The sequence below is a fragment of the Hemibagrus wyckioides genome, linkage group LG25 (assembly GCF_019097595.1).
Source record: "Hemibagrus wyckioides isolate EC202008001 linkage group LG25, SWU_Hwy_1.0, whole genome shotgun sequence".
NCBI classification, from domain to species: Eukaryota; Metazoa; Chordata; class Actinopteri; order Siluriformes; family Bagridae; genus Hemibagrus; species Hemibagrus wyckioides.
In genome coordinates, this window is record NC_080734.1 from 2,327,160 (window position 1) to 2,353,666 (window position 26,507).

At 38.4% G+C, this 26,507-nt stretch overlaps 2 protein-coding genes across 5 annotated transcripts; both read left to right on the forward strand.

Annotated features, from left to right (window-relative positions):
- The first annotated feature begins 1,291 nt into the window (after positions 1-1,291).
- On the forward strand, positions 1,292-6,047 carry LOC131345659 (G-protein coupled receptor family C group 6 member A-like). Its single transcript, XM_058378655.1, has 6 exons — positions 1,292-1,553; positions 1,653-1,944; positions 2,472-3,266; positions 3,553-3,759; positions 4,200-4,317; positions 4,421-6,047. Exons 1-6 carry the CDS (start codon positions 1,363-1,365, stop codon positions 5,770-5,772), a joined length of 2,955 nt encoding a protein of 984 aa, XP_058234638.1. The 5' UTR covers positions 1,292-1,362; the 3' UTR covers positions 5,773-6,047.
- A 6,992-nt stretch (positions 6,048-13,039) lies between these two features.
- Positions 13,040-25,524, forward strand: LOC131346266 (trichohyalin-like). Of its 4 annotated transcripts, XR_009203590.1 has the most exons (6): positions 13,040-13,147; positions 14,759-15,019; positions 15,148-15,180; positions 17,536-17,592; positions 17,951-21,054; positions 21,424-25,524. XR_009203590.1 is itself a non-coding variant. In XM_058379711.1 (5 exons), the coding sequence occupies exons 1-5, from the start codon at positions 13,111-13,113 to the stop codon at positions 20,752-20,754; spliced, it is 3,192 nt and encodes a 1,063-aa protein (XP_058235694.1). In that variant the 5' UTR covers positions 13,040-13,110; the 3' UTR covers positions 20,755-21,355. The 4 variants fall into 4 exon arrangements, 3 of the variants coding, with proteins under 3 accessions (XP_058235694.1, XP_058235695.1, XP_058235696.1); XM_058379711.1 differs by lacking the exon at positions 21,424-25,524 and having other exon boundaries at positions 17,951-21,355; XM_058379712.1 differs by lacking the exons at positions 14,759-15,019; positions 21,424-25,524 and having other exon boundaries at positions 13,088-13,147; positions 17,951-21,355.
- Positions 25,525-26,507: the final 983 nt, after the last annotated feature.

Below are 26,507 nucleotides of genomic sequence, written 5' to 3' on the forward strand. Positions count from 1 at the left end.
ATGCAAAAACAGCCACCCTTAGTTAATGAACAAATTAAAATATTTACATTCCTGGTGCTAATTTTCTGTGCAGCACAAATACCTAAAGTAGATCATTTTATGCCTCCAACACTGTATTATAGCAGGGTAGGAAATAACCATCTGTAATCCTTACTTCTGTAATCCAAAAGGATGGGGAAATTGATAACACAATAGATACACTACTTATTTGGTACACAGGATGCAAGAATCACACAATCTCACAAACATTAAAAAAAATTTTAAAGAACATTTATCATTGTCCTCCATCTATCCATTCAATCTCTCCATGTATCCTAACTATCTACCTCATCTGTCCTCTGATATGAAAACGATATGATCATATTGAGTTTAACGTTAAACTAGCATCCAGTGTCTGCTGGTCATACTTTGCTGTACTTTGCGGTTTAAAGTGAACTTGTTTTCATGGTACACAGAATATTTTAATCTACATTAAATATTTAGCTAACAGTCTGAAGTTATCTAGCAACAACAGTGTATGTTAACATTAGCTCAGTCACCATTAGGCTAACATCAACAAGTAGATAGTAAATATGATTATCCTGAGCTAATTTACTGAATCAACCAACTCAAACTCTACCAACTCCTTTCTTTCTTATCAGCCATGATGACATTAAAGTCATCTGTTGGTGTTTCTGGTGTTTCATCGCTGACTGTGCCGCAGCCGCAATACCTGTTCATTAAACCTTTCAGTGAGATATTTTTAGAGTGTGCATGCGACGTTCCTGGATGCTGACACATGCATCGACACAGGCAGACTCTCTGTGTCCTGCTCGGTCTTGCTCCTCTGTGGCGATAAATCATAAAAAATGAATTTGAAAGTGGGGGGGACACAAACGGGATTTTAAAAAGTGGGGGGGCATGTTCCCCCTGTCCCCAGTGGAAATTACACCCCTGCCTAAATGGACCAAACAGATTGGAGGACATTTTATCATCTAAAAAGTCAGACTGGCTGACAAGCACACACATATACTCTGTCGGTTTGCCTCTAAAATATTTCTATTTCATAATTTCAGGCAGTTGATATGATCAGTTTTGGGATCTATGAAAGATCCCTATACCCTATACCTGAAGGAATTGTAATAAACATTGTTTTCATAAAATATAATAGGCTACTCTACAATTAAGTTTTTCCCTCTTTGGTTGCCAATACCTTTTGTGTCGTAGACAGGTCTCCTAAACTGGTTTGTCCTGTTTTCTCAAGCAAGTTATGCATGAGAGAGCATAAAAACTTCCCACAGATTGTGTTTCAGGTTTGCTGCACCTGAGATATCAGATGGCTTAGGTGTTAGACAATGTCAGTCTATTTTTTGTATTTGCAACATGGGTTTTTATTTCCATCTCTACCTGCTTGGAGTAACACTGATTTCTGGGAGGTCGGTACTCTGTGATGTTATACCATCACTCTGTGGAGCTTATTTACCCGGAGATATCGTTATCGGGATTCTTAGTTCAGTTCACTCAAAGTTTGCAACGTTTTATGCATCAAATCGTCCGTACACACCATGTGAAGAGTAAGTATGAGACTGTTGTTTTATCCATGTTAGATCTATACTAAAACCTAACTGTTTACAAATCTATACATTTTAATTTCCTTCTCTTGTCTTTTTCAGATTTAATCTAATATCCTTTGTACAATCTTTGGCAATAATCCAAACCATTGAAACTATAAATAACTCAAGCTTTCTGCCTGGACTTCAGCTGGGATATCTGATGTGTGATCCATGTGCATGTGCATCCAAAGCCTTACACTGTGTGGAGCACATGCTTGCAGTTAATGGGTCTCTTCCTGTTCTCTCTGACTACACTAACTTTAATTCACCTGTGAAGGCATTTTTAGGAGAAAGATACTCTGAATTATCAATTCCTGTTGCCAAAATGCTCAGTCTCTACATGATTCCTCAGGTAATACTGAGGAGTATTGTGGTAGCAGCATCTTAATGCATAGTAACCTAATGTACACAAAACGCAATGTTCTTCTGTGTTCATTTGAAGGTTTCAAGAAGTTGTTTTGTTAGTTGTCATGTTCTCTGATACTCATAAGAACACTAACCAGTACCAGCTAAAATATTACAGTGATAAGAAGACAAGACAAACCAAGTCTGATTGTTATAATGTTATCTTATCTTAATTTTCTCAATATCTTAATTTTTAGTGTTATACAAATTGCTGTGAGAGCATAATAAAACTCTTCAGGGTGTGCTCTTATAGGAGAATAATTTACATTTTTAATTGTAACAGTAGTTTACACTTTTATCTGTACATAAATACCATTTTACTTCATAGTTTACTTATTTACTTCACTAGTCTGGCTATTTTTAATCCAAACAGAATAAATAAATGCAATAATGTGTCTTTGATGTATTTTTGTGGTGCGTCTGATGTGTGGTTTTGTGTTTAATTTCTCTATATTTGTTCTTATCATTTCACAGATCAGTTGCACTTCTTCGGCACCCATACTAAGTGACAAGCTGCGTTATCCATCGTTCTTACGTGTCATTCCAAGTGACATATACCAGACACAGGCACTGGCAAAGCTCATGAGACACTTTTCCTGGAACTGGGTTGGGGTGGTGACGCTAGATGATGACTATGGCAATGCAGCACTTGAGAACTTTCTGGTGGCTGCAGAAGAAGTGAAAGTGTGTGTGGAATTCAAAGAAGTTTTACCAACCATTGATATTTCGGAGAAGAGCATTAAGGAGGCAGCTGATCGCATTCGATCCTCTAGTGCCAAGATTGTGCTGCTCATTTTAAGATCCTCCCTGGTGGAGATGCTTTTTAAAGAGATGATTAAGACGAACACTAGTCGTACCTGGATAGCCAGTGATGCCTGGTCTATGGCAGGCTCTTTAATGACAATGAACGACATAAACAAAGTAGGAGACATCTTAGGATTTACATTTGTCACTGGTGAGATTCCAGGCTTTAAAGACTATCTCCTGAACCTTCAGCCAAGCTCAGGAGGACACAATGATTTCATCAGGGAGTACAAGCAAATGAGATTCAAATGTCCTCCTGATCCAAATTCTAACAACGCACATACATCTGCTTGCAATGTGACCGACCCCCAGGGGATGAATGATGACTACCTGATCAGTGCTATGGATCTTACTGCTACATATAGTCAGAGAGTTGCAGTCTATGCTGTAGCTCATGCAATCAAGAAGATTCTTGAATGTAACGACACTGCCTGTCCTGGAGATGCAAACTTTCCACTAGCGAAGGTAAAATAAAGGTCAGGGATGAGTTGTTACAATGAAATATTGAGTCATGTTATGAAGCAGTGTTACCCATGAGTTTCCTACAACAGCATCTCATTCTATAAATGTTACAGAAACATCTACCAACAGCAAATGTGCACATTAATAAATATATTTTATTAGCAGTTGTAGAAAATGAAAACCTGTCACACAGAAGCCAGAACTCATCAGTGGTGTGGGCTACAGGTTATATATATACATATACATATACATATATATATATGTGTGTGTTGTTTTTGTTTTCTTTCAGCTAGTGGATATTCTGCGCAAGATAAACTTCACCCTTGACAACCAATTACATTATTTTAATAATGATGGTGATTTTGACACTGGCTATGACCTCATAATGTGGAAAAATTCGGGGAATAGACGAATACCAAGTGTGGTGGGAAAATTCCTCATAAGCAAGAAGGATGTGGAGGTTTATGAGCACAGTATCCAATGGACCAACAACACGGTGAGGTCAAATGGAATGTTATGCAATCTGATGGGAAAGAATGAATTTAGGCCATTTTAATACATATTATAGATTTTATCTTTTTTTGTATGTAATGAACTCTGTATATTATACCCTTTCTTCTTTCCTGTTGAAATAGATAAAGATGAATCTGAATATGTAATAAAATTAATATGGCAAAATATTCTGCGATATTCTAGGAAATTCTGGGACATCCTCCTTCTAGAGGTGGTGTTAACATCATGTCGGGGGATTGTTTTAATCTACTGGATAGAAACTGGACAAAGCCAAAGTACATTATAGATCATTTGATGTAAATTATTGAACTAATTATCCCTCGTCATCCTAGTTACTTCCAGGTTGTAACAAAAAGATGTGCACTGTGAACACAGAGGGCTGTGAATATTTTAACCAAAGAAAACATCTCTTTTTTCATCTAGGTGCCCTGGTCTAGATGTTCAGAAACTTGTCCACCTGGCACACGGAAGAGTGTGTCAGATATTTCCTGTTGTTATAACTGTACTGTTTGCAGCGAAGGATATTTTTCTAACCTGCCAGGTGAGTTGTAAAACTGTGACCTGTGGTTTGTTGTTTAATTTAATTTAATTTAATTTAATCAGAGACAGAAGTTTTATTATATTACATTGTTTTCTGTACACAGATCAAGATACTTGTCAAAAGTGTCCAAATGGAACTACTTCTCCTACAAATGCCACAGAATGTCAGGAGTGGCAGGTGTGGTATTTGAAGTGGTCTGATCCGTATTCCATCGTGGTGCTGGTTGGAACAGGAATCGGCATACTGCTACTGATCTTCTCATTTATCTTTTTCATTTTACACAGAGACAATACTATTATCAGAAACACTTTAATGTATTCTTTTATTATGAAATTTGGGCTTATTGTGAGTTTTGGAGGTGTCATCATTTTTTTAGGCAGACCAAGCATTAATCAGTGCATGGCACAACAGGCCATGTATGCCTTTGGATTCACGCTGTGTGTGTCCTGCATTCTGACCAAGGCTTTTTGTACCTTTATAGGCTATATGGCTTCTGATCCATACACACAGCACAGATTGCAAAGGATTGATAAGCCGTTTGTCATCATAGGCCTCCTGACTGCTATTCAGGGTCTCATTTGTATCTTCTGGTTTGTATTTGATCAGCCAGGTGTTGAGGAGATGAAATCAAAAACTCCACTTACCATGAGCCAACTGTGCACCCAAGGAGCATCCATGATCGCCTTTGGGGCCATGCATATATACATTGCAATTCTAGCTGTGGTGTGTTTCCTGTTGGCCTTCAGAGGCAGAGATAATGAAACTGAACCTATCGTTTTCAGCATGATTATCCATCTGTTGACTTGGCTTTGTTTTATTCCGGTCTTTATCACGCAGCATGAACTGAGACCTATTACTCAGATATCAGCCATCATGGTCTCCAATTTTGGAGTTATCTTCTGCCACTTCACTCCAAAGTGGTTTAAGATTATCTCAGAAAACATAGAACACAAAAATGCATTATGGATCATAAGCAACCAGTCAACAGACTCTGTTTCAGATTCAGCAATAGGTTCCCTTTCCATAGAGGGTTCAGTGGATTCCTTACCATTACCAAACTCAGTGTTTCCAACAGTAGCAGGCCCTGCAGACGTTGAAATATCCATCAGGGAAAATGGATTAAACATTGGTAGCTCGGAGGACTCATTAACAATACCAAGCACAGCATCACCACAGAAGCTATCTATTGCAGATGATGAAATTTCATATTTTCATAATATCTCAAATACAGACATCTCAGTGGAGTCAATACCTAAATCAAGCACAATATCAACAGTCTCAAGCAGTAGAGATGGCATGTTCTTTCGGGATAACGCAATAAATAGAGACAGATTAGAGGATACTGCAATGACAGCAATAACAAATGCAGCACAGATCACTACTGCAGACTCTGAAATGCCAATCTATTACCAGAATAATGGTTCCATAAGGCGTCGGAGAACAACCAGTTTCTAAACCAATTCATTGGTAATGTTGGTCAACAAATCAGTCATGTATATGCAAAAGGACAAAGAGGTCAAAATATTTTAATTCTGCATTTTATCCAAAAAAAAAAGAAAGGAAAGGAAGATCCAGCATCAGTAATTTACATATTAATGGGTTACAGATTCCTATATCACACTCATGCAGTAGTGGGATTGAGGCCCTGCTTCATTTCATAGCAATGCTTTAATATATATGTGACAAAATAAAGGCTTCTAACAACAGTCAATCTAAAGAATTGTTTATAAAGACTTATTTTTATTTATATATGATGCAACAATATTGTAGTTTTCTGTATGAAGTATATTACACAATACTTTAATAATTTTTTTTCCACATGTACGAAGTTGACATGAAATGCTTATAATCATTTACAGATGTCTTTTCTGGATGTGTAAAATTTTCTGTATGTATAAAATTCTTAACACACTACACTTTCAAAAAGTGTCTCAGAAACACAAACAGATCCACCACAGCCCTCAGCAATGGGGTAAGCAATCAAATGTGTTTTTTGTTCATTTGTTTGTTTGTTTATTTATTAATTTTTGGTGCAAAAACAAGACATCTATTACCATGAGAGCTCCATAACCACAGTAAAGCATGGTGGTGGCAGTATCATGCTATTAATCTGCTTTTCTTCAGCTGGAATTGAGTCTGAAGTCAAGGTAGAGCTAATCACTGACATATCCAAATACCAATCCATTTAACACAAAACCTGCAGGTCTCTGTTAGACAGTGTAGTGAATTTAGCTCAAAATTTATCGGGAAAGTTATCTTCCTGGTCACGAAAGAATAACGACTTTATAAAGTACTAGCTGTAATTTAACATGTAGCAAGAGCAATGTTCAGGGACCCCGAAATTGTGAGCAAAGCACAGAGACAATCACTCGTGAATAAAATGCATTTAATAAAACAGAAACACACAACACATACTAACTACGACACACATACATAAAAGACAGGATAAGGATTATAGAGAGGGGATAAGGAGGCAAAGAGAGATTGAGATTAAGGAAGGGAATACAGAGGAAATCAGAACAAGAGAGAGAGAGAGAGAGAGAGAGAGAGAGAGAGAGAGTGAAGAAGATAAGGAAACAGAGAAGAGATCAAATATAGCAAGTTTCAGATCAAGTTTTGGTTACACCCGTGTGAGAATCATCAGGGTAATTAGGATTCGCTTAAAAAGGGGCTTCAGCTTAAAATTGCGTATCTAAAATAAATAGTAACTTTTACTTGCATTGGTTCGTTGATAAGAGTCCTGATGTAGTGGATCAAGGAGGTTCGGAGATTCAAAGTCCTCGGAGTAAGTGAGAGATTCTGCTGGAGATGAAAAGGTTTCAGTGTGCAAAAAAAAAATGTTCTTCGATTGAAGCTGCCGGCAAAGTCTCAGAAGAAAGTGAAAGTCTTGTCCTGAAGAAAGATCGGAGCCGAGCCGGGCCACGATAGATGGGTGCTTAGGGTTTTTATTGATCCCTGTCAGGAACTGGACAGTTCCTGGAAGCCTGCTTCTTTGTGTGTCTCTTGTTACGCCCTTCCTATTGTTCCTATCCTGATTGTGTCACCTGTATCCCATTAGCCCTAATGTCTACCCCTATAAATAGGGATCCTTGTGTTTGTGTCCTTGTCCATGATTGTTATCTGTACCGTGGTTTCTGTTGGGGTTTGTTTAAGTTCCATGTCCAAGCTAAGGTCTAGGTTTTGTTTTCGTTTTATTTTGTTTAGTTAACCACACCATGTCTAGTGTTACGTTTGTTTCCCTATGTCGCGTCTTAAATGTAATAAAAGCAGTGCTTCCTTGAATCCTGCGCATGGGTCTCATTCTACCGTGTGCTGGCGTGTGCACACACACCACAGGCGTTACAATCCCTTGGTCGCGCCCAGTTTTTCAGAGTGACCAATCCAACACCTGAACTTTTGGAGGTTTTTGAACTCTTTTTACATTTACATACTTTATGGTGAAGTCGGGGAATAGATAAAGTTTATATTAACATATCGTAGGCTCATATTATGTACTTGGATGACCACATGGCCTACACTATTGCTTCTAAAAGTAAAAGCGGATCATTTTGATAGTAGACATGAAAGAGACAGTATGAGAGGAGAGAAAACTGGGTACAGGCAATTAAACATACAATCTAATCTTATAAAACATGTTCTGTTTCATGAAAACACAGAACAGGTCATGAGTGGTAATACAACCATAAAAATATAACGGCAAAAGGGGAATACATATACAGGTGTGTTAGGCACGGGTCAGGGAGGGTTTTACTATTGTTTTATTGAAACTTGAATAAAGGAACTCTCCTTATGTGTGTACGTGTGGGGGTCAGGATGAGTGTTTCCAGACACTTTGGGTGTGTGTATGTATGTGGGTGTGTGTGTGTGTGTGTGTGTATTTGTATGTGTGTGTGTCTTCATTCAGAACTTTGGTCATCCCCCGGTCAAGGCATTGATTCGGTTTAGATTTGGGAATTTTTGTTGACTTTTAACGGCAGTAAAACTGCTAGGCGCAGGGTGAGTTGTATGTTAAGGTCACAAGTTGATTGGAAGTTCCAGGGGTGTGAGGCTGGGCTATCAGTACTGATGGTCTGTAGAATTCCAACATTCATGGAAGCAGGATTCCTCCTTTGTCTCCAGTCTCGTTGGGGGGGGTCATTGGTTATCCAGAGCCATCAGAGATCCTGGAGCCTGGCTCCCATGAGTTACAGCATGTCGGTTGAGTCAAAATGAAATGACTATAAGCGAAATAGGTCAGTTGTGAGCTGGGTAATGGTTAATTGAGTTTTTGAGAAGGATGCAACTGACACCATGAGCAAGTGAGCCGACCTGGAGACGCTACAAGAGCTAAAAATCCAGAAAAATCAGTATGATAACGACCCAAAGTACAAATCCAAGTGAACAAAGTTTTGGAACGGACTATGTGTACAGGAAATCTCTGTCTGATAGATAGCTGGGTCATTTCTGTAAGGAAGAGTGGAAAAAAATTACCAAGTGAAGATGTAGTTATTAGACTCTTATCCCAAAACCTCAGAGCTGAATTACAAGCAAATGCTGCTTTAACAAAGATTTAATTAGGTGTACATACTTATGCAAGGTTGTCAGGTTTTAGGTTTTTCTATCTTTTAAACCTTATATATGTCTCTGACTTAAATTTCATCAGTTGCAAAATTTGTTAGTTGCTACCAAGAAATTGTTCAATTAACTAAACTGATGTATGTCAGATGTAGCAGCCACCCCAGCTCTGCTCCACTGCCCCAGGCTCTGCTCCACACCCTGCTCCAGACACCCAGCCCTGACAAGCCTACCCTGCCTGCAGCACTACAGCATTCATGGCCAGTTTCACTTTTGTTCCTTGTTTTCATTGCTATTATTATGATGATTATGGTCTTGTCTTTACACCTGTCTTGTCAAAGTTTTTTCTCCCTTGTGTATAATGATTACGCCTGTTATCAGTTTTGTTCAAGATTTGTGTCTATTTAAGTCCATGTGTGTGTTGTATTCCTCACAAACTATACATTATGTATTCTTTAGTCCTAAACTTTTTATTCCTTGTTTCGATTACCTTGGCCTCATTTTTTGCTTAAGCTCATTTAGCTCTGCTTTGCCACATTTTGTCCTCAGCCTGTTTTTTCAACCCTGTCTTAGACTAGCCTTGTAGCCCTCTTTTGGCCCTGTTCAGACCACCACCTGGTGCTGCTGCTGTCTCTTCCTGAAGTTCACAACCTTAGTATTGTTGACAGGTCAATTGGAAGACAAAGCCTATAATTATTATTATTATTATTACTGTGTCATCATTCACTTGAGAATAAAAGTGAAGCAGTGTTAGGACACAGTCATCTATGATGATAAAGAAGACCAGGGAGCTCAGGACACAAACCTCTGGGGCTCCAGTGTTCAGGGTAATGGTGTTGTATGTGAACTGGCCCACTCTCATTACCTGGGGACTACCTGTGAGGAAGTCCAGGACCAGTTGCAGAATAAGGTGTAAGCCTTAGGACCTACAATATTGAAGGCTGATCTATAGTCGATAAACACCAGCCTTACATAGTTCTCCTTAATGCTGTGGGTGTGGGTGAGAAGGGTGTGAAAAGCATGAGAGATGGCATTTTATGTACAGCGATAGGTTAACTGGAGTGGGTCTGTGGTGACAGGGATGGAGGAGCTGAAGAATTCATGACTAATGATGGGAACGCTACAGGACGATAGTCAACTAAAGAAGACACCAGTGGCGGACCGTGCATTTCACACCATGGCCTTCATTGGTGTCCTTCCTGAATGAATCCACCTCTATACCATCATTATGACGCCACCATGGGCGTTGCTAGGCAATTTTCTACTCAGCCCTCCTAAAATTCTGCGATTCTCCATAAACTCTACACAAATTGGTGATCTCCTCAGTCCCCTTTAAATTTCATATGAAAACAGCAGCAGACTTCGGCTCCTCCCCGTCTTTCAGCACGTTCTTCAATCCGCAGACCGGGGCTAGGATCAGAGGACAAGTGTGAGTGTGTGTGTGTGAGTGTGTGTGAGTGTGTGTATGTGTGTGTATGTGTGTGTGAGTGTGTGTGTGTGTATGTGTGTGTGTGTGAGTGTGTGTGTGTGTGTGTGTGTGTGTGTGTATGTGTGTGTGAGTGTGTGTGTGTGTGTGTGAGTGTGTGTGTGTGTGTGTGTGTGTGTGTATGTGTGTGTGATCAGGAAGACTCGTATTTGTCTTGTTCAGTACTCAAATGTTATACACATCTGTGTAATACAGTGGAATGCTGCAATAAGTTTACCATCCTACCCTGTTAGTCAAACCTTTATTTTATTTATTTCTTTATTTTTTATTTTTGTACTATTATACCCTCATTGGGGGCTGAGCTCCCCTTAAATGAAAATCGCCCCTGGACGCCACGACAATAGATACTAATCAACCGTTAAATAGCAAAGTAATAAAGAAATTAGTCTACAGTATTTCACACCTCACAGGGAATAGTCCATTTTATTACGGTTACTTTTCTCAAAAAGACATTCTTGATGCTGTATGCAGAAAACTGCAATCTCCGGAGGACGCAGCATCCGAAATGAGACACAGTGAATATAGAAACACTGTATATGGGCGGGTCGCTGCCTCTGACTACTCCAATTATCCAATCAAAGGACGGGAAATTGCTGACGTAATCATATGCCTGCTAGATGGCCCCAGTGACGCCAACTCCAAATCTGATTGGTTAATGGAACAGGTTCATTGCCACTTATTTTAAGCTCCGGGCGCCTGCACTATTGATTCTGAAGGCCTTAAGGCAGATTTTCACTCTGGCGACACATGATGTCATCCACTGGCTGAAATATGATTGGATAAATACTCTGATCATAAATATACACTACTGGAAGCAGCACAACCGAGAAAAGCTATGAAATGTAGAGAATAGACTATTGGGAATAATTTAATACACATTCATGGAAAAATATATGAAATATATTAAAATGCAAGTCAGTGATTCAGATCACTGCTGTTTAGGCCAGCAGAGAAGACCTTACTGTCTCTGACGGTCCGCCACTGCAAGACACATTTAATGTTTCACTGTGTGAAATAATGATTAAAATGCTTTACAGTGAAGAGAACCTGTAATACCAGTACATCACGTCAGCAAGCAGCGTGTCTTTGTAATAAAAAAGGGGAATTTCCTCAAGCTGTTTAAAGGAAAATATAATAATTTCAGGCTCAATACTAAATCTTTATGTCAATCAGGGATATTTGCCTTCATGTCTTCATATGGAACATCTGCATACAAGTTCTTGTGAATGAGCTGTTGCTTACTTTTTCAGGAATAGAGTAAGAGACCCAAACACTGTTCCAGCATAACAATGTCCCTTTGCACATGAACGCTTTATGAACACATGGTGTGGAGGTTAATGGTGGTGTGGAAGAGTGTGCTGCACAGACTCTGACTCTGACTCAACCCCACTGAACACGTATTTTTGGATAAACTGGAACTTGAGTCTCCTCAAAATCTCAACATCTGTGTCTGATCTCACTAATGCTCTTGTAGCTGAATGATCACAAATCCTCACAGCCACAATCCAACATCTAGTGAAAAACCTTCCAAGAGAAGAGTGGAGCTGATGACAGCAAAGGTATAAATCTGGAATTTTTAGCTCCGCCATATTCCATGTAAGTAAAGGGAACACAAACCAAACAACTCACAGTTATTTTGGTAATAGTGTTGATGAGGTGATTGATAGTTTTAAACATGAAATTTAAGCCTCATTAACATACCTGCATTTTCTAATGAAGACCTGAAGCTCTTGACAGTTCTGTAACAAAGCCATAGTCTGTTGAAACTGTTCTGACAGACCCTCAGGAAGGAGTTCTTTGCAGTTTTTCTGGTATTTTTATTTCCTATAAAGCCACTGTGGGATAATGAAGAGTTTTGAACTAGATTATTGTTGTTATTATTGTGAATTTCTTTAAATTTCTTGTTGTGGAATATCCATGCTTCCTTTATTTTTGTAAGGTTTTCATCTTTGATAGAAAACACATGATGAATTGATGAGGACTGTACCATGAAGCAAGCTCAAAATCCCTTAGGTTTCAGTAGGATAGCTGCTTCACTTCCATCACATCAGATCAAATGCTTGTTGAGGTTGGATTAACGTAGTACATTTTAGAGCTCACTATTATAATGAATTCCTTTAAGAATTCAAATATATATGAAAAAAGTAATAATGTCTCTGCTGCCAAGGCATGTGAGGAAAAAAAACAGCTGACCTGTAATCGCAGATAAAATAACTAGATAATGTGCTGTTATTAATCATTGCTCCAGTATCTGTGATATGTGGTTTTGGCAGCAGATAAAGACAAAATAAAAAATTTAAAAATCTTGTTTAAGGATCTCCTTATACATTCTTTTTTGTCTCGTTGATGCATCTGCTGTTTTATATTTACTCCTGCTCCCACTGAATTTGTTTTTTAATTATAGTTCTATATTAAAAATTTCAAATTCTACTTTTATAACAGTCAAGAAGAGTATTTCACTGCGTGTCATACTGTGTATGGTTGTGTATGTGACCAATAAAATTTTAATTTGAATTTATTTATAAATGAATGAATGAATGAATGAATGAATGAATGAATGAATGAAGCTTGTCTTCTCTCTTCTCTTCGGGTTTCTGTTACTGGCCCAACCCCAAACCCCAAACCGAAAGTGTTCGTCTTCTTGTTTCCGGTGCAAAATGTTGGCGCCATTTTAGTGGATGCTGATTGGTCAGGGCAATATTGTCCCCATATCTGCCGAACTCTGTCTCACTTTTTCCAGGAAATACTTTATTATGCTCAGGTGGAACACAGCTGTCTGTAGCAAATCTGGTAAGAATATACCCTTATAACACTTATTGATCAGTCAGGATAAAGCAGCTTATGAAGTCTTACACCTGTAGTTTAAATCAGAGTAATACAGTGCTGAATAAATCTCATTCCATCCAGGATGTTCTGTGCGCTATAACTGTGCTCATGCCCCGAAACTCATGTCTATATCTGTAGTCCGTTAACAAGCTTAAAACATTCTTCTATAGGATAGAATTACACAATGGAGTTGAATACAAACAGGTTTTCTGCGTTGTTTTTCTGCATGCTTTCTCTATACGGCGCGCTCGTATAATTGTTGTATTAATTGTAAAAATATATAATTACTCTTTTCTTTACACTTGATATGCTGTCAATACAACTTACACATACTCCTCTATGCAAATACTGACATACAGTATCATTATTTATTGATGTAAATGTTGTTGTTGCTCTTTCGGCTGCTCCCGGTTTGCGGTTTAACATCCTAATTGTTCGTATTTAATACGCTGCTTGTGAGTATCCTTTATTATTTCATAGTTTTATTTGATATCAAAGGTCAAATGTACAGAATTCTATACACATAAACTTTTGTTACCCTTTGAGGGTGAGCGCCTCTTTACGGAAGCTATGTCTGAAGCTCTGTGTGAAAACATAGCAATCTATTGGCTCAAGGGGGTCATGTGATGAAGCGGAGTATGCCCGCAAGACTATAAAAACGCATCTAGATAACATCACTCCAGCTTTTTTGTCTTCAGGACGCCTTTGCTGTTTATCTGTTTAGTCAAGAGGAAAAGAAGATATTTATAAAAGACTAGGAGAGGAACTCAATGTGGATGATGATAAGAGGGCTGCCACTGAAATGCTTCCTAAAGAGGTGCAATCAGTGGCGTTTGAGGAGCTGCTGGAGGTCATTACACGTGCTTTTGCTAAGCTCAGTTTGGACTGATCTGATGAGCAGGCTAGCATCGTCCATTTAAAACCCGTCGACTTCAACCTGACTTCAGGTTGTGCACTGCCTCCATGCAGAATACTTCCCTTTTTTCTTGATCTCCACACCAAGGTGTCTAGGTCATAAAAAAGCCCATACTCGGCTCGCTTATTTACCCCACACTCCTCTAATTACTTGACAGTCATGGGCCTCAGTGAGCACAGGTATGTGTCACTACCTAGGGTTGAAGAGACGCTATCTCTCCCCTTCTTTGGCAGCATGGAGAAAACCCACCCTGCCATCAACGTCACATAAAAAGTGCCACATCGCCTTTCATAAAAAAAGTCTACATGACAGCAGGCCAAGTCGGTGCAGGTCTGCACACCATGCAGGTTTTGCAGGCAAACCATGGCATGTGTTCACAAAGAGCTTCACACACAGCTTCCATGAAGAAGCGTTCCCATAGCTTCAAGCCATGACGCAGAGACTCGTTCCCTTCTGTAATAATAATAATAATAAACTATAAAATATGGTATAATAATATGTTTAATTTAATGTATGTGCTAAATAATAAAATAATGTAGTAAATGAAGTGCATATGTGGCTTTAGGCAGATAATTGAATACCATGTGATAATGTTTAATTTGGTTTTGCTCATTACTGTGCTGTGATATAGTATAATAACATTTTTTTCTTCTTAACAGTCAACATGGCAGGTAGAAAAAAAAGGTTTCTGAAGGACCACAGAAAGGAATTTATACAAAAGACAAGAGAACCCACTCAGTTGGCAGATGAGATATTAGACAAAAAATGTATTGGAAAAGAAACGTATGATACTATCTTAAGCAAGAGAACCAAGCAAAAACAAACCCGTGAAATCTTTAACTGTCTCAATAGCCAAGCTCACTTTGAATGTGCTTATGATTGGCTAAAGGAGAATGAGGCAGCTCTGTTAGAAGAACTGGGTAAGCCTCTTCACTGTACCCCAAGACTGCTCATAAATATGCATAAAGTTTTTACTAACATGCATTTATTAATACGAGTAATATAAATTTCACTCAATTTGTGACAGTTTTGTACTTACATCCCACAGAGAACAGGGACTCTGAGGCTGCAGCACCACAGGGTAAGTTATTTCTGTCATTTATGTGTTCAGAATCAGCCTTTTAATTACAAATTTTTTATGTCAATATTTATGCAGGAAAAGTTCCTCATATTCAGAGTCGGGTTATAAAGCTCTTTAAATAGATTTTCCTGAATCAAATTCAAATTTTTATTTGTCACATACGAAATCATACACAGTACGACATGTAGTGAAATGCTTATTACGACTGTCTTACGTGAAAGAGTAAAAAAGAAAATGTGTGGACATGAAAAGATAGGGGATATAGTTAAGAAGTATAGGGAAAAATAGGGAAAAAAGTTAAAATGGTAAACTTGAAAATCAACTGTCAGATATGCATATGCAAATATATGTCTATGTATGTATATATAACAAATATAAAAGTGTAAAAATATAAAAACAAAAACAAAAAAATATATATATATATATGTATGTATATAGTACAATACAGTATATGTATAGTATATGTGAAAAATAAAACAATATAAATAATATATGTGTAGACTCTATATGTACAGAAGATACAGTATATGAATATATGTAGATAAAAAGGTCTGCTAAAGTCAACATTGAAATGGTGATGCAAAAGAGTATAGTATGTACAGCGTGCATATGTAAGATAAATATATAAATATATTGTAGAAGTGTATATAAGGCAAAATATAATGTCCAGTTTTACAGGGAGTAAAGTGACAGTGCAGTGCACACACAAAGATGTACAGAGAAAATGTACAGTGAGTGTTAGTGTGTACAGAGTAGTGCAATATAGCATGTGCAACAATCAGCTGAGGTAGAATGTTATGTTATGTTGTGTGGGGGTAAGACCAGAGAGTCCAGATCCTAGGTGTACTGGTTGAGGGCCCGAATGGCCTGCGGGAAGAAGCTCCTCCTCATTCTCTCTGTGTTCGCCTTCAAGGAACGGAAACGTTTCCCTGACCTCAACAGAGAGAAGAGGCCATTGTTGGGATGGCTGAGGTCCTTCATAATCTTCCTGGCTTTGGTCCAGCACCGCTTGCTGTATATAGTGTCCAGTCAGGAAGCTTGACTCTTCATTCAGAATATTAAACCAATGGTACCAGATTGTACCAGAGAGAAACAGACAGAGAGACTGATTCACTCTATTGAAGACATGTTTTGCTTGAAGAGTGTGATTAGGGTTTTATTATCTTTTAATAAAATGAATGCTACTTGGTTTGTCTGTGTGTAAAATAAACAAAATGATAAGTATCATCTGTAGAGCAAGAGCAAGCACAATATGGTAAAAAATACAGAACAAAACACAGAGAGAAAACACTAAACACTGGGTGCTAGTTAGCTGAAACACAGAACAGGTGTGAATGATCAGTGGTAACAGGGTCATGTGAGGGACATGGCTTTTACTGGCACTGATATGATAATATTGAAGGTTGAAGGTCATGTACATTAACCTTGTAAGCTCCCCTTATTCTGTTCATTTTGAGAACTGAGTGTAGTTTATACTGTTTAAAATCTCTGGCAATAATCATAATGGCATTTATGGTCTCGTATATATCACCAACTGCCAACTGTAGGTCCACTTGTCCAGTTGGTGGATGTTGACAGTGTTGATAAAAATAGCATTGAAATTCCTCAGTAGGTAGAAAAGTCAGCGTTTCAACATCAGTAACTGTAATGGCACAACGTCATCCAGCCCACCAGAGGGAGCCCTCGCCTGAATACTAACCCCTCTGGGTTCACTTCCTGGTAGCACTCTAGGATATAAGCAGCATGCTAACCTGCATTCTTTGCAAAGTAACCTTCCTGTGTGATGTACCAAGCCTTGGATTACTCCCTTTCTTGTATGGACTTTTGCCTGTTTATCCTCACATTTACGAGTTTTGGTTTGTGTTTTGGTTTTGTCGCTAGTGTTATTTGGTTTTCCGGTTTTCGACTTCTGCGCTGCTAAAAGTTTGCGAGTTGTTCCTGCTGTCTTCTTCATTAAATCTGCAAATGGATTCTGTCCAACCTGCCTCTAACGAGTCATCACAGTAATTCTATATCTGTATAAATATTTTCTATATTTATATGAACATATATGTAACAAAAACAGAACTTTCTAATTGTGCATTTCTCCTCATTTAAGCTGATACCATGCAAAAAATCTGCAAAAATTTCATAATCACTTGACACATTTTCGTTAAATATTTTCAATTCACTTAAGCCTGTAGTTACTTAAGTCTGAGGTTTCAATTCTTAGGGGCAGAGTTTTAGTAATCAGTTAAGTTCTGCACTGAGCTGAACTTTGATTACAGCCCTTTGTGTCTTATGTTGTTTTAGATGGTACTTCTGTGATTTAGATATTTCAGAATTTTTTTATATTTTCATTTTTCAAATGTGCAGAAAAACGTGCCAGACTCAAAAATGTGGATGAAACAGATAATATTACAGAAGTTCCTGGTAAGTAGGTTTTTTTCATGCTAAGAAATAATATAATATTATTATTATTATTATTATTATTATTATTATTATTATTATTATTATTATTTTATTACATTATTAGATTATATAACAATATATTATTATATATTAAATAAACCATTATTTAATATTGTTAATATTGTTTCTGATTATAAAATGTTAAAATTCATTAATTGTTTTTGTTTTGATGGAATATTGTTTTCTGTAAGGGCAGATGCAAAATATTTTTTTTATGTTAATTGTGTGTTTTATTTAATTTAAAAATAATTATGGACTTTTCTAACCTGTTCTCTTTCAAAAGACTTTATTAACATAATTTTTTCTGAATCTGAAACAGATCTCAAGCAGATATCCACCTTTGCCAAACTGGAAGACTGGGTCTCTGACCCCAACATCAGCCAAAACCTGTTGCATGACTTTGAGGAAAAGCTAACTAATGAGAGCATGGCGGAGTTGAAAAAAGAATTGAAAGACAAAGAACCAAAAAAAAGCTTATGCTTTAATGCTGACAATATTGATGAAATCAGGAAAAATAAGGAACTTGACACATTTCTCTATACAACAAAGGATGCAAAATTTCCTAAACTCGCACTTAAAATGTTTTTTAAAAAATGTGGTGCTGCATCATCAGGAAATGAAGCTCAAAGCTCCACTGATCATGAAGAGACCATGGACACAATTACAGATTTAGGAAGCAGTGGATATGGATCGTTAAGCTCAAGTCTTAATAATAGCTATAGTTCACACAATATTGACTGTTTAAGACAAAACAATAAAAGCTTACCAGATGAAGATCCCCTCATTGTGTGCAGTCCCACTGGAGACAAGGCTATTAAGATTCATGAGAATAAAGACAAGGAGATTGAGTCTAAAACCACTGAACAGCACCATGGGGGATCATTTATCCTATTACACCATGAGGCCAAATCTGATGCATCATCACAGGAGCCTATGGAGAGTCAGGATATTCACATTGATGAGATGGAAGAGCAGTCTCAAACATCAGACTCGGTGAAAAGGCATGAAGATGTGTGTCTGCAAAAATCTGAACAATTTACCAAAAAAGAAAGACCACAAGAAGATGGACTTGGAAGGATGGAGATGCAGGAAACACACATTAGAGAGACGGATGATGAACCTCAACGATCATATGAGCCAAATGACCCAAAGTATGACGATGTCTTCCTGCACCAAAATGAACAATTCACCAAGAAAGAAACACAACTAGAAGATGGAAGAACAGACATGGAGGATACACACATCAGAAAGACAGATGAGGAACCTCAAAGATCATATGGACCAAATGACACATGGCGTGAAGATGCGTCTGTGAGGCGAAATGAGTCAGCCAGGAGTGGAAATATGATCATGCAGCAAAATGAGCAAGAAAACATGCAGCTTGGCTCTGAGAATAAAGACAAGGAGATTGAGTCTAAAACCACTGAACAGCACCATGGGGGATCATTTATCCTATTACACCATGAGGCCAAATCTGATGCATCATCACAGGAGCCTATGGAGAGTCAGGATATTCACATTGATGAGATGGAAGAGCAGTCTCAAACATCAGACTCGGTGAAAAGGCATGAAGATGTGTGTCTGCAAAAATCTGAACAATTTGCCAAAAAAGTAAGACCACAAGAAGATGGACTTGGAAGGATGGAGATGCAGGAAACACACATTAGAGAGACAGATGATGAACCTCAACGATCATATGAGCCAAATGACCCAAGGTATGAAAGGCAGAAAAATGAACAATTCACCAAAAAAGAAACACAACTAGAATATGGAAGAACAGACATGGAGGATACACACATCAGAACGACAGATGAGGAACCTCAAAGATCATATGGACCAAATGACACAAGGCACAAATATGCGTCTGTGAGGCGACATGAGTCAGCCACATGTGGAGAAATGATCATGCAGCAAAATGAAAACATGCAGCTTGACCCTGAGAATAAAGACAATGAGATTGAGTCTAAAACCACTGAACAGCACCATGGGGGATCATTTATCCAATTGCACTATGAGGCCAAATCTGATGCATCATCACAGGAGCCTATGGAGAGTCAGGATATTCACAATGATGAGATGGAAGAGCAGTCTCAAACATCAGACTCGGTGAAAAGGCATGAAGATGTGTGTCTGCAAAAATCTGAACAATTTACCAAAAAAGAAAGACCACAAGAAGATGGACTTGGAAGGATGGAGATGCAGGAAACACACATTAGAGAGACGGATGATGAACCTCAACGATCATATGAGCCAAATGACCCAAAGTATGACGATGTCTTCCTGCACCAAAATGAACAATTCACCAAGAAAGAAACACAACTAGAAGATGGAAGAACAGACATGGAGGATACACACATCAGAAAGACAGATGAGGAACCTCAAAGATCATATGGACCAAATGACACAAGGCACAAATATGCGTCTGTGAGGCGACATGAGTCAGCCACATGTGGAGAAATGATCATGCAACAAAATGTGCAAGAAAATATGCAGCTTGACCCTGAGCCTTTTTATCAAAAGCAACAGCAGGAGAGCAATGCAGGCTCAGTAGCAGAGAGTACACAAAGCAATGGAACAGAGATCTTGGCACAAAATGCTAACACAGCTATAATAGCTTCAAAAGGAAGTTTGAAGTTTCAGCTTAAAGCTACAAAAAAGAGGGAAACATCAAAATACCAGAAGGAAAAGAAGAAAGAAGAGAAGGATAGACTACTTAAGTGGGCAAAGAGACAATGTAATGGCTCTAAAGAAGAGTTAGAACAGATATTTGACCAGATCTCAATAAAAAACCTGGTAGAACATGCTGATTATCCATGTTTTACTGCTGAAAATGTCATGGTGTATAAAAACTTAACTGCTGAGAGCCAAATTATCTTTATCACTAATGATAATAATTCCATCAGCACTATGACTAAGGTCAATTATCAAATGTTTGTTTGTAACATTAGTAAAGCAATAATCCTAGGTCCTAAAGAACCTACTGAAAAAATGATTGAATATGCTGAGGACAAGGTGAATATAGATAAGTGTACAAACTTTGTTTTCAAAGTGTTTGCTCCAGTTCTTGCAGAGTTCAAAAAGATTCAGAAGCAAGAAAAATTGTACTCTCTCATTGTACAGTAAAAATCCAGAAATTTGTAATGGAACACTGTGTCTACAATAAATATCTATGAATGAAAAGGAAACCATTCTCAAACTGAGAAAATAAAGAGAAACTATCAAAGACAATCCTCAAGCATCTGGCATAGCCAATACAACAATTTGAAATATCCAGAAAGAGAAAAATCACTAGTATACTGAGCAACAGACACAATATTAGTCAGTCAAAGTAAACAACAGCTGGTGACAGATTTTGAGAAAGCTGTGAAGAAAAACCACAAAAGTCAGTACAACATCAACAGCCTTCACAGGGCAGGGGTAAAGGTATTACAGTTGTAACAGCCCCATTTGTTTTACTGTCTGTCTGTATGCTATATGCATGTGGGTGTTCTGTGTTATAATGGTGGCAGCTCCTGATTGGACTACTGTCCTGATTGGTGCCTTTGTACGACCTTTCCACCCTCACTTTTCAGGCAGAATGTTTGCTGTATGCTCAGTTTTAGATGCTTGATTTATTCCACTTCTGTAAAACTTGCTATTTCTGTTGACATTTGTTGTTTGTTTCTTTTCTTTTCATTTTTCCTTTGTGTTTAATTTGTGTTTTTAATAAATGTACATACTTTTAAATATTTGTGATGTGGTTCATTTACTAAGTGATTTACTTTTGTTGTTTTTTTTTTCTGTCTATTTTAGATTGGTGACGTAGGAATATACAAATAATGAGAGGCTTAAAATTAACAAAGTAAGGAAACTGAATGGATAGTTTGCAGTTCGGCTGAACCTAAACATGGTTTATAGAACTTTGTGGTGAGTTTGAGACAACTGGCTACAGGTAAGGTGTAATCAAATGTGACTGTGAACACTGAAGTGGGAATTGGAGTCCAGTTTGTCCATGTTTGTAGCCCACAGTGGTCTGGGATGCATCCATGGGATAGTGATATCCTGTCAGAACAGCAATACTGAAGAAGATGCAGGTGCATGCATTTTAAAACAGTACTTGACCTGACACAAGGAAGGGATTTGAAATCTGATATTTAAATTTAAATACTTAAATTTACTTCGTTTACTCCACTTTCAAATCCACCTGTCCTTATTTTTGCTTGCCAAAAATTGTGCTAAAACTGATATAAAATGTTCTATATATTGTTTTGTCTAACACACACAGATATAAATACCAGGAAATAAAAGTCTCACATATATACAAAAATTATTTGATTTCAAATGAATGATTGTATTGGCCTTGCTGTTTCAATATTTTTCAAGTAGACATTACTGAAGTTGAAGGAGTTGGCTGCTGCAATTATGGCAGCAGATCAGACAACCATAATGAACTATCTGTTCAGATACCTGCTCAAACAACAGCAGGCAGTGACGCAGGAACTGGTCCAGGGGCTCCGCACTACCACAGAAGAGTTGCTGGCACTCCATGGCAGTTCTGCAGGCATAATGGGCTGATGGATAAGGGCAAGGAATTGCACTTTGTGGCAGCCAATCCTTCTATTGGCCGTTTTATGGCAACTATGGTTATCACAGAGGATTAAGAAGAATGATAAATCCTTCCTACTGAATGTCAGGATTTCACCTCCTGGCCTGTTTGCTGATGCAGTTAGCATTGTCATCAACATGTATCATGAACCGAAGCAACAGTTTGCATGTTCAAAGAGCCGACCCCTCACTGCATCTGAGAGCTGAGGGCTTCCATCAGTTATTCTCAGCTGGGGCCTAGCTCCCACAGGGAGGAGCAGAAGACCAGTTTTGGTGCTGGTACCCCTCATTGGAAAGATGGGGAGCTGAGCAACACATACAAAGCAAGCCATGTAAGGAGATTTCTGATCTGAGGACTGTGATCTTCATGAGAATGGCTAAAAAGAAGACTTGATGCTTGTTTATGCAGGTCCCACTTGGTATGGGTCTTAGTACACCATTACATTGTATATTTAGTCCCCCTCAGAGTCCACAGGATGTGTGCCTACCAATCCCCCTCTCTAGCCAGTTCAGCTGGTACCTGCCAGTATGCTCTTTCAGGACCCCGAATAGACCAATTCTATCAAAAATATGATTCCTCTTTCAGAGCATTTGGCAGTGTGGCAGCTTCTGCCTAATATAGCTCACTGGGGATTTAATACTATAAAGAATAGTTACAGAATTAATTTCACCTTTCATTGCCTTTGATTCAAAGGTGTTACCCACCATGGTATACACAGAACAAATTCCTTCTTCAGAACTATCAGTCTCTCATGGGCAAAGTGATCATAGAAAATGTGGCCCTCCATGAAAAGGGGTCAGGCTTTTACAGCTGGCATTTCTTAGTACCCAGAAGGAATGGGAGACTACATTTAATTTTAGATCTGCACTGACTGAACCATACTCTTTGGACATACAGGTTAAAGATGCTTACACTTAAACTTCAATCAATTCACAAATTTGTATTAGTTTGTCATGATAGACCAAAAGGACACATACTTCCACATCATGATTCGACCAGAACACAGCAAGGTAATCAGGTTTTCTTTTGCTGGTGAAGCTTACCAGTGTCAAGTTCTAAAATTCTAGTGATGAGTTTTAAAACAACAGTTTAGTATCTTATGTTTGTGTTTTCATAAAGAAAACAGTGACCTTGTGTCTCAATCAAATGCACAGGTGATTCTATATGAAGAGAATTTCTTATGTATAAGCAAGTGTAAAAGTTTTATTTTCGAAGCATTTGAAACTCTAGTTATCAAAAACACAAGCTCTGCTCTCTCATCTGTGAGTCAAATCCAGATAAACACTCTCCTGAGAAACACTCTGTATCTTTAAAAATATAATTCAAAGGTATATTAAAAAAAGTCTGTCTCTCTTCTACCATCGACATTTGTGACCATTTATTGTTTTTATTATTTTTTTATTTTTTTTAAATAAATGTTGTTGGTTATGCAGTCAATCAGGTTTGAACCCATACTGAAATATTTATTATAATGATGAGGAAAAACAATGTTACTCCACTAGGGGGCTGTAAACTCATATACTGACAATGTGTTAATGTGGGGTTCAAGAACGGGTGAAATTATGAAAACTTTTATACAATTTTTATTTTTATTTTGAGGAAGTTGTGTTTGAAGCTCTGTGTGCACACACGGCTGGATAGGATGAAGGGATGAAGTGAATATGCGTGATGAAGGGAATATGTGCCAGTAAGTCTATATAAGGGCATCACATTACTCCAGCTTCTACTTGTATGAAGGAATGCCCGGGGTGTGATAAGAGACACAGTGTCTTGTTCCCTTCTCAGGGAACCAGGTGTTATATGTGACCTGGTGTATTTCCCTATTGAGGGAACTTAACCCTGCATCATGACGCTATGGGAATGTCAATAGCCATGCTGCCACATGTCAGTGTCTGTCCCAGACACTTTAAGGGGAACACTTCTGGCCAAGGCAATGGGTGAGGTGATACCCCTAGTAGAGTGAGCTCTAACACTTAGAGGCGTGGCAATATCACACACCTCATAGGCCTGGGTAATGGCCTCTACTACCCAGTGTACCAAGCGCTGCTTGGAGACGAGATTGCCCTTGTTCTGGCTCCCAAAGCAGACAAACAGGCAGGAGGACTTATGCCATGAGCTCAGGCAGTGGACATACGTTATCAGGGCCTTAGACAGCCTCTCCTGTTCTGGCTACTCATGGGGCGGAGGACAGAAGGCATGCAAGATGACTGAACAACTGGCCATCCTGGCACCTTGGGGATATACCCCACCCTGGGGAGCAGGATAGCCATGGACATGCCAGGGGCAAATTCTAAGAGCCTGCAGATCTCCTACCCTTCGAAGGAAGGCCAAGACTAAGTGCAGAAGTCAGTAGTCACATACACTTTTAAAGTAGAGGGGGACAGCCCCCAAATAAGGTGTGACTACAACATTACAAGCACTGTACCAACCGGGCAGTGACCTGGGTCCTGACCATGCTGACCACACCAGAGGCAAAAAAGCCTCCACTTCAGACCATAGAGCTTTCTAGTGGAGGGGAGTCCTAGCATTCAACAGAGTCTGCACTACCTGCATTACTAGGTGGTTGTCCTGCATCTTCAATAAACAAGCTACAGTCCAGAATGCAGCCGCCAGAGTTCTTAGCAGATCAAGAAAATATGATCATATAACCCCAGTATTATCATCCCTGCACTGGCTACCTGTCAAGTTTAGAACTGATTACAAACTGGCACTACTTACCTACAAGACTCTAAATGTTTTAGCTCCCACGTAGCTAACCAGTCTTCTGACACACTACAATCCACCACACTATCTAAGATCACAAAACTCAGGACTTATGGTAGTTCTCAGAATTAAAGTCTATAAAAGGGGGTAGAGCGTTTTCGTATTTATCCTGAGGCATCCAGAGATGGACCAACTTCAGCTGGATTCTGCTTCATAAGGATTTGGGTTTATCAAAGCAATGCTGCCAGCCCTATGTGGACTTTGAGGATGACAACAACCTCCTAAGTAATACACACACTAACATTATACATCACACTGTAGACTGTACATAACTGCAGAAAGGACATTGTTCATATCACACTCTTCTGTGTTTAGAATGATTTATAATCACACTCTCCGCTGTCACCCAGATGAAGATGGGTTCCCATATGAGTCTGGTTCCTCTCAAGGTTTCTTCCTCATACCATCTAAGGGAGTTTTTCCTTGCCACAGTTGCCAGAGGCTTGCTCACTAGGGATGATTTTGTCTAACATCTAGGACTTTTTACCCTATGTTTTTTTGTTTCCTACTGTATGTTCTGTAAAGCTGCACAATGTTCATTGTTAAAAGTGCTATACAAATAAAATTGAATTGAATTGAATTGAATTGAATTCAGTAAATTAGCTCAGGTCAGGATAATCATATTTTAGATTAGAACATAAATTAGATTAGGATAAATTAGATTAGAACATTCTGTGTAGCATGAAAACGAGTTCAATTTATACCCGCATTTTCTCTCAGCAGTGTACGACCAGCAGATGCTAGTTTAACGTTAGACTCAGTATGATCATAACTCAGTGGTTTTCATATCAGAGGACAGATGAGGTGGATTTATTTTACATTTTCAGGTACAGCGGATTAGTTCACACACGAAACATTAATGGTGAACATCTTTGACTTTAAAAAATGATTCTTTCAAGTCTGATCGGCCCGTAATAAACAATAAAGAAATTAAGATCTCTTTTTTTATATACATAGTTTAGTAGCCTACTATGCTTTTGGAAAAATTTATCCTTATAATCAACTTTATTATTTCCTGGATTTTGTATCACCATAGAAAAAACATTTCCCCCTATTTTGTGCCCCCCTCACTTCTCAAACCAAAGTTACACCCTTGATTGGGGGAGTGGTTGAATGGATAGTACTGTGGCTGTGGCTGGTACACCCGTGACATTAACATTTTTAACATTGATTTGAAAAATTAAAGAAGAATTAAAGAACAAAGAACTAAAAAATAGTTCAAATAAGGAGAAATAAGAACTGGACACATTGCTCAGTACAACAAAGGACACAAAATTCTAAATTCACACATAAAATGTCTTTAAGAAATGTGGTTCTGCCTCATCAGGAAATAAAGTTCAAAGCTCCAATTATCATTAATTATTATTAGCAGTTATGCTGAAACTAAACATGGTTTATAAAGATATGTGGTGAGATTGAGACAAATGGGAACAGGTGAGGTGGAATCAAAAGTCAAGTGACAGTGAACGAAGTGCAGTCCATTTTGTTGTCTATGTTTGTAGGCAGCAGTGGTCTGGAATTCATTCAT

Coding starts and splice junctions, on each gene's coding strand:
- LOC131345659 (XM_058378655.1), top strand. CDS start 1,363: ATGGGTTTTTATTTCCATCTCTACCTGCTTGGAGTAACACTGATTTCT. Junction 1,554..1,652: donor CCGTACACACCATGTGAAGA/GTAAGTATGAGA, acceptor TGTCTTTTTCAG/ATTTAATCTAATATCCTTTG. Junction 4,318..4,420: donor ATATTTTTCTAACCTGCCAG/GTGAGTTGTAAA, acceptor TTCTGTACACAG/ATCAAGATACTTGTCAAAAG.
- LOC131346266 (XM_058379711.1), top strand. CDS start 13,111: ATGCTCAGGTGGAACACAGCTGTCTGTAGCAAATCTG. Junction 15,020..15,147: donor AGCTCTGTTAGAAGAACTGG/GTAAGCCTCTTC, acceptor TACATCCCACAG/AGAACAGGGACTCTGAGGCT. Junction 15,181..17,535: donor TGAGGCTGCAGCACCACAGG/GTAAGTTATTTC, acceptor TCAAATGTGCAG/AAAAACGTGCCAGACTCAAA.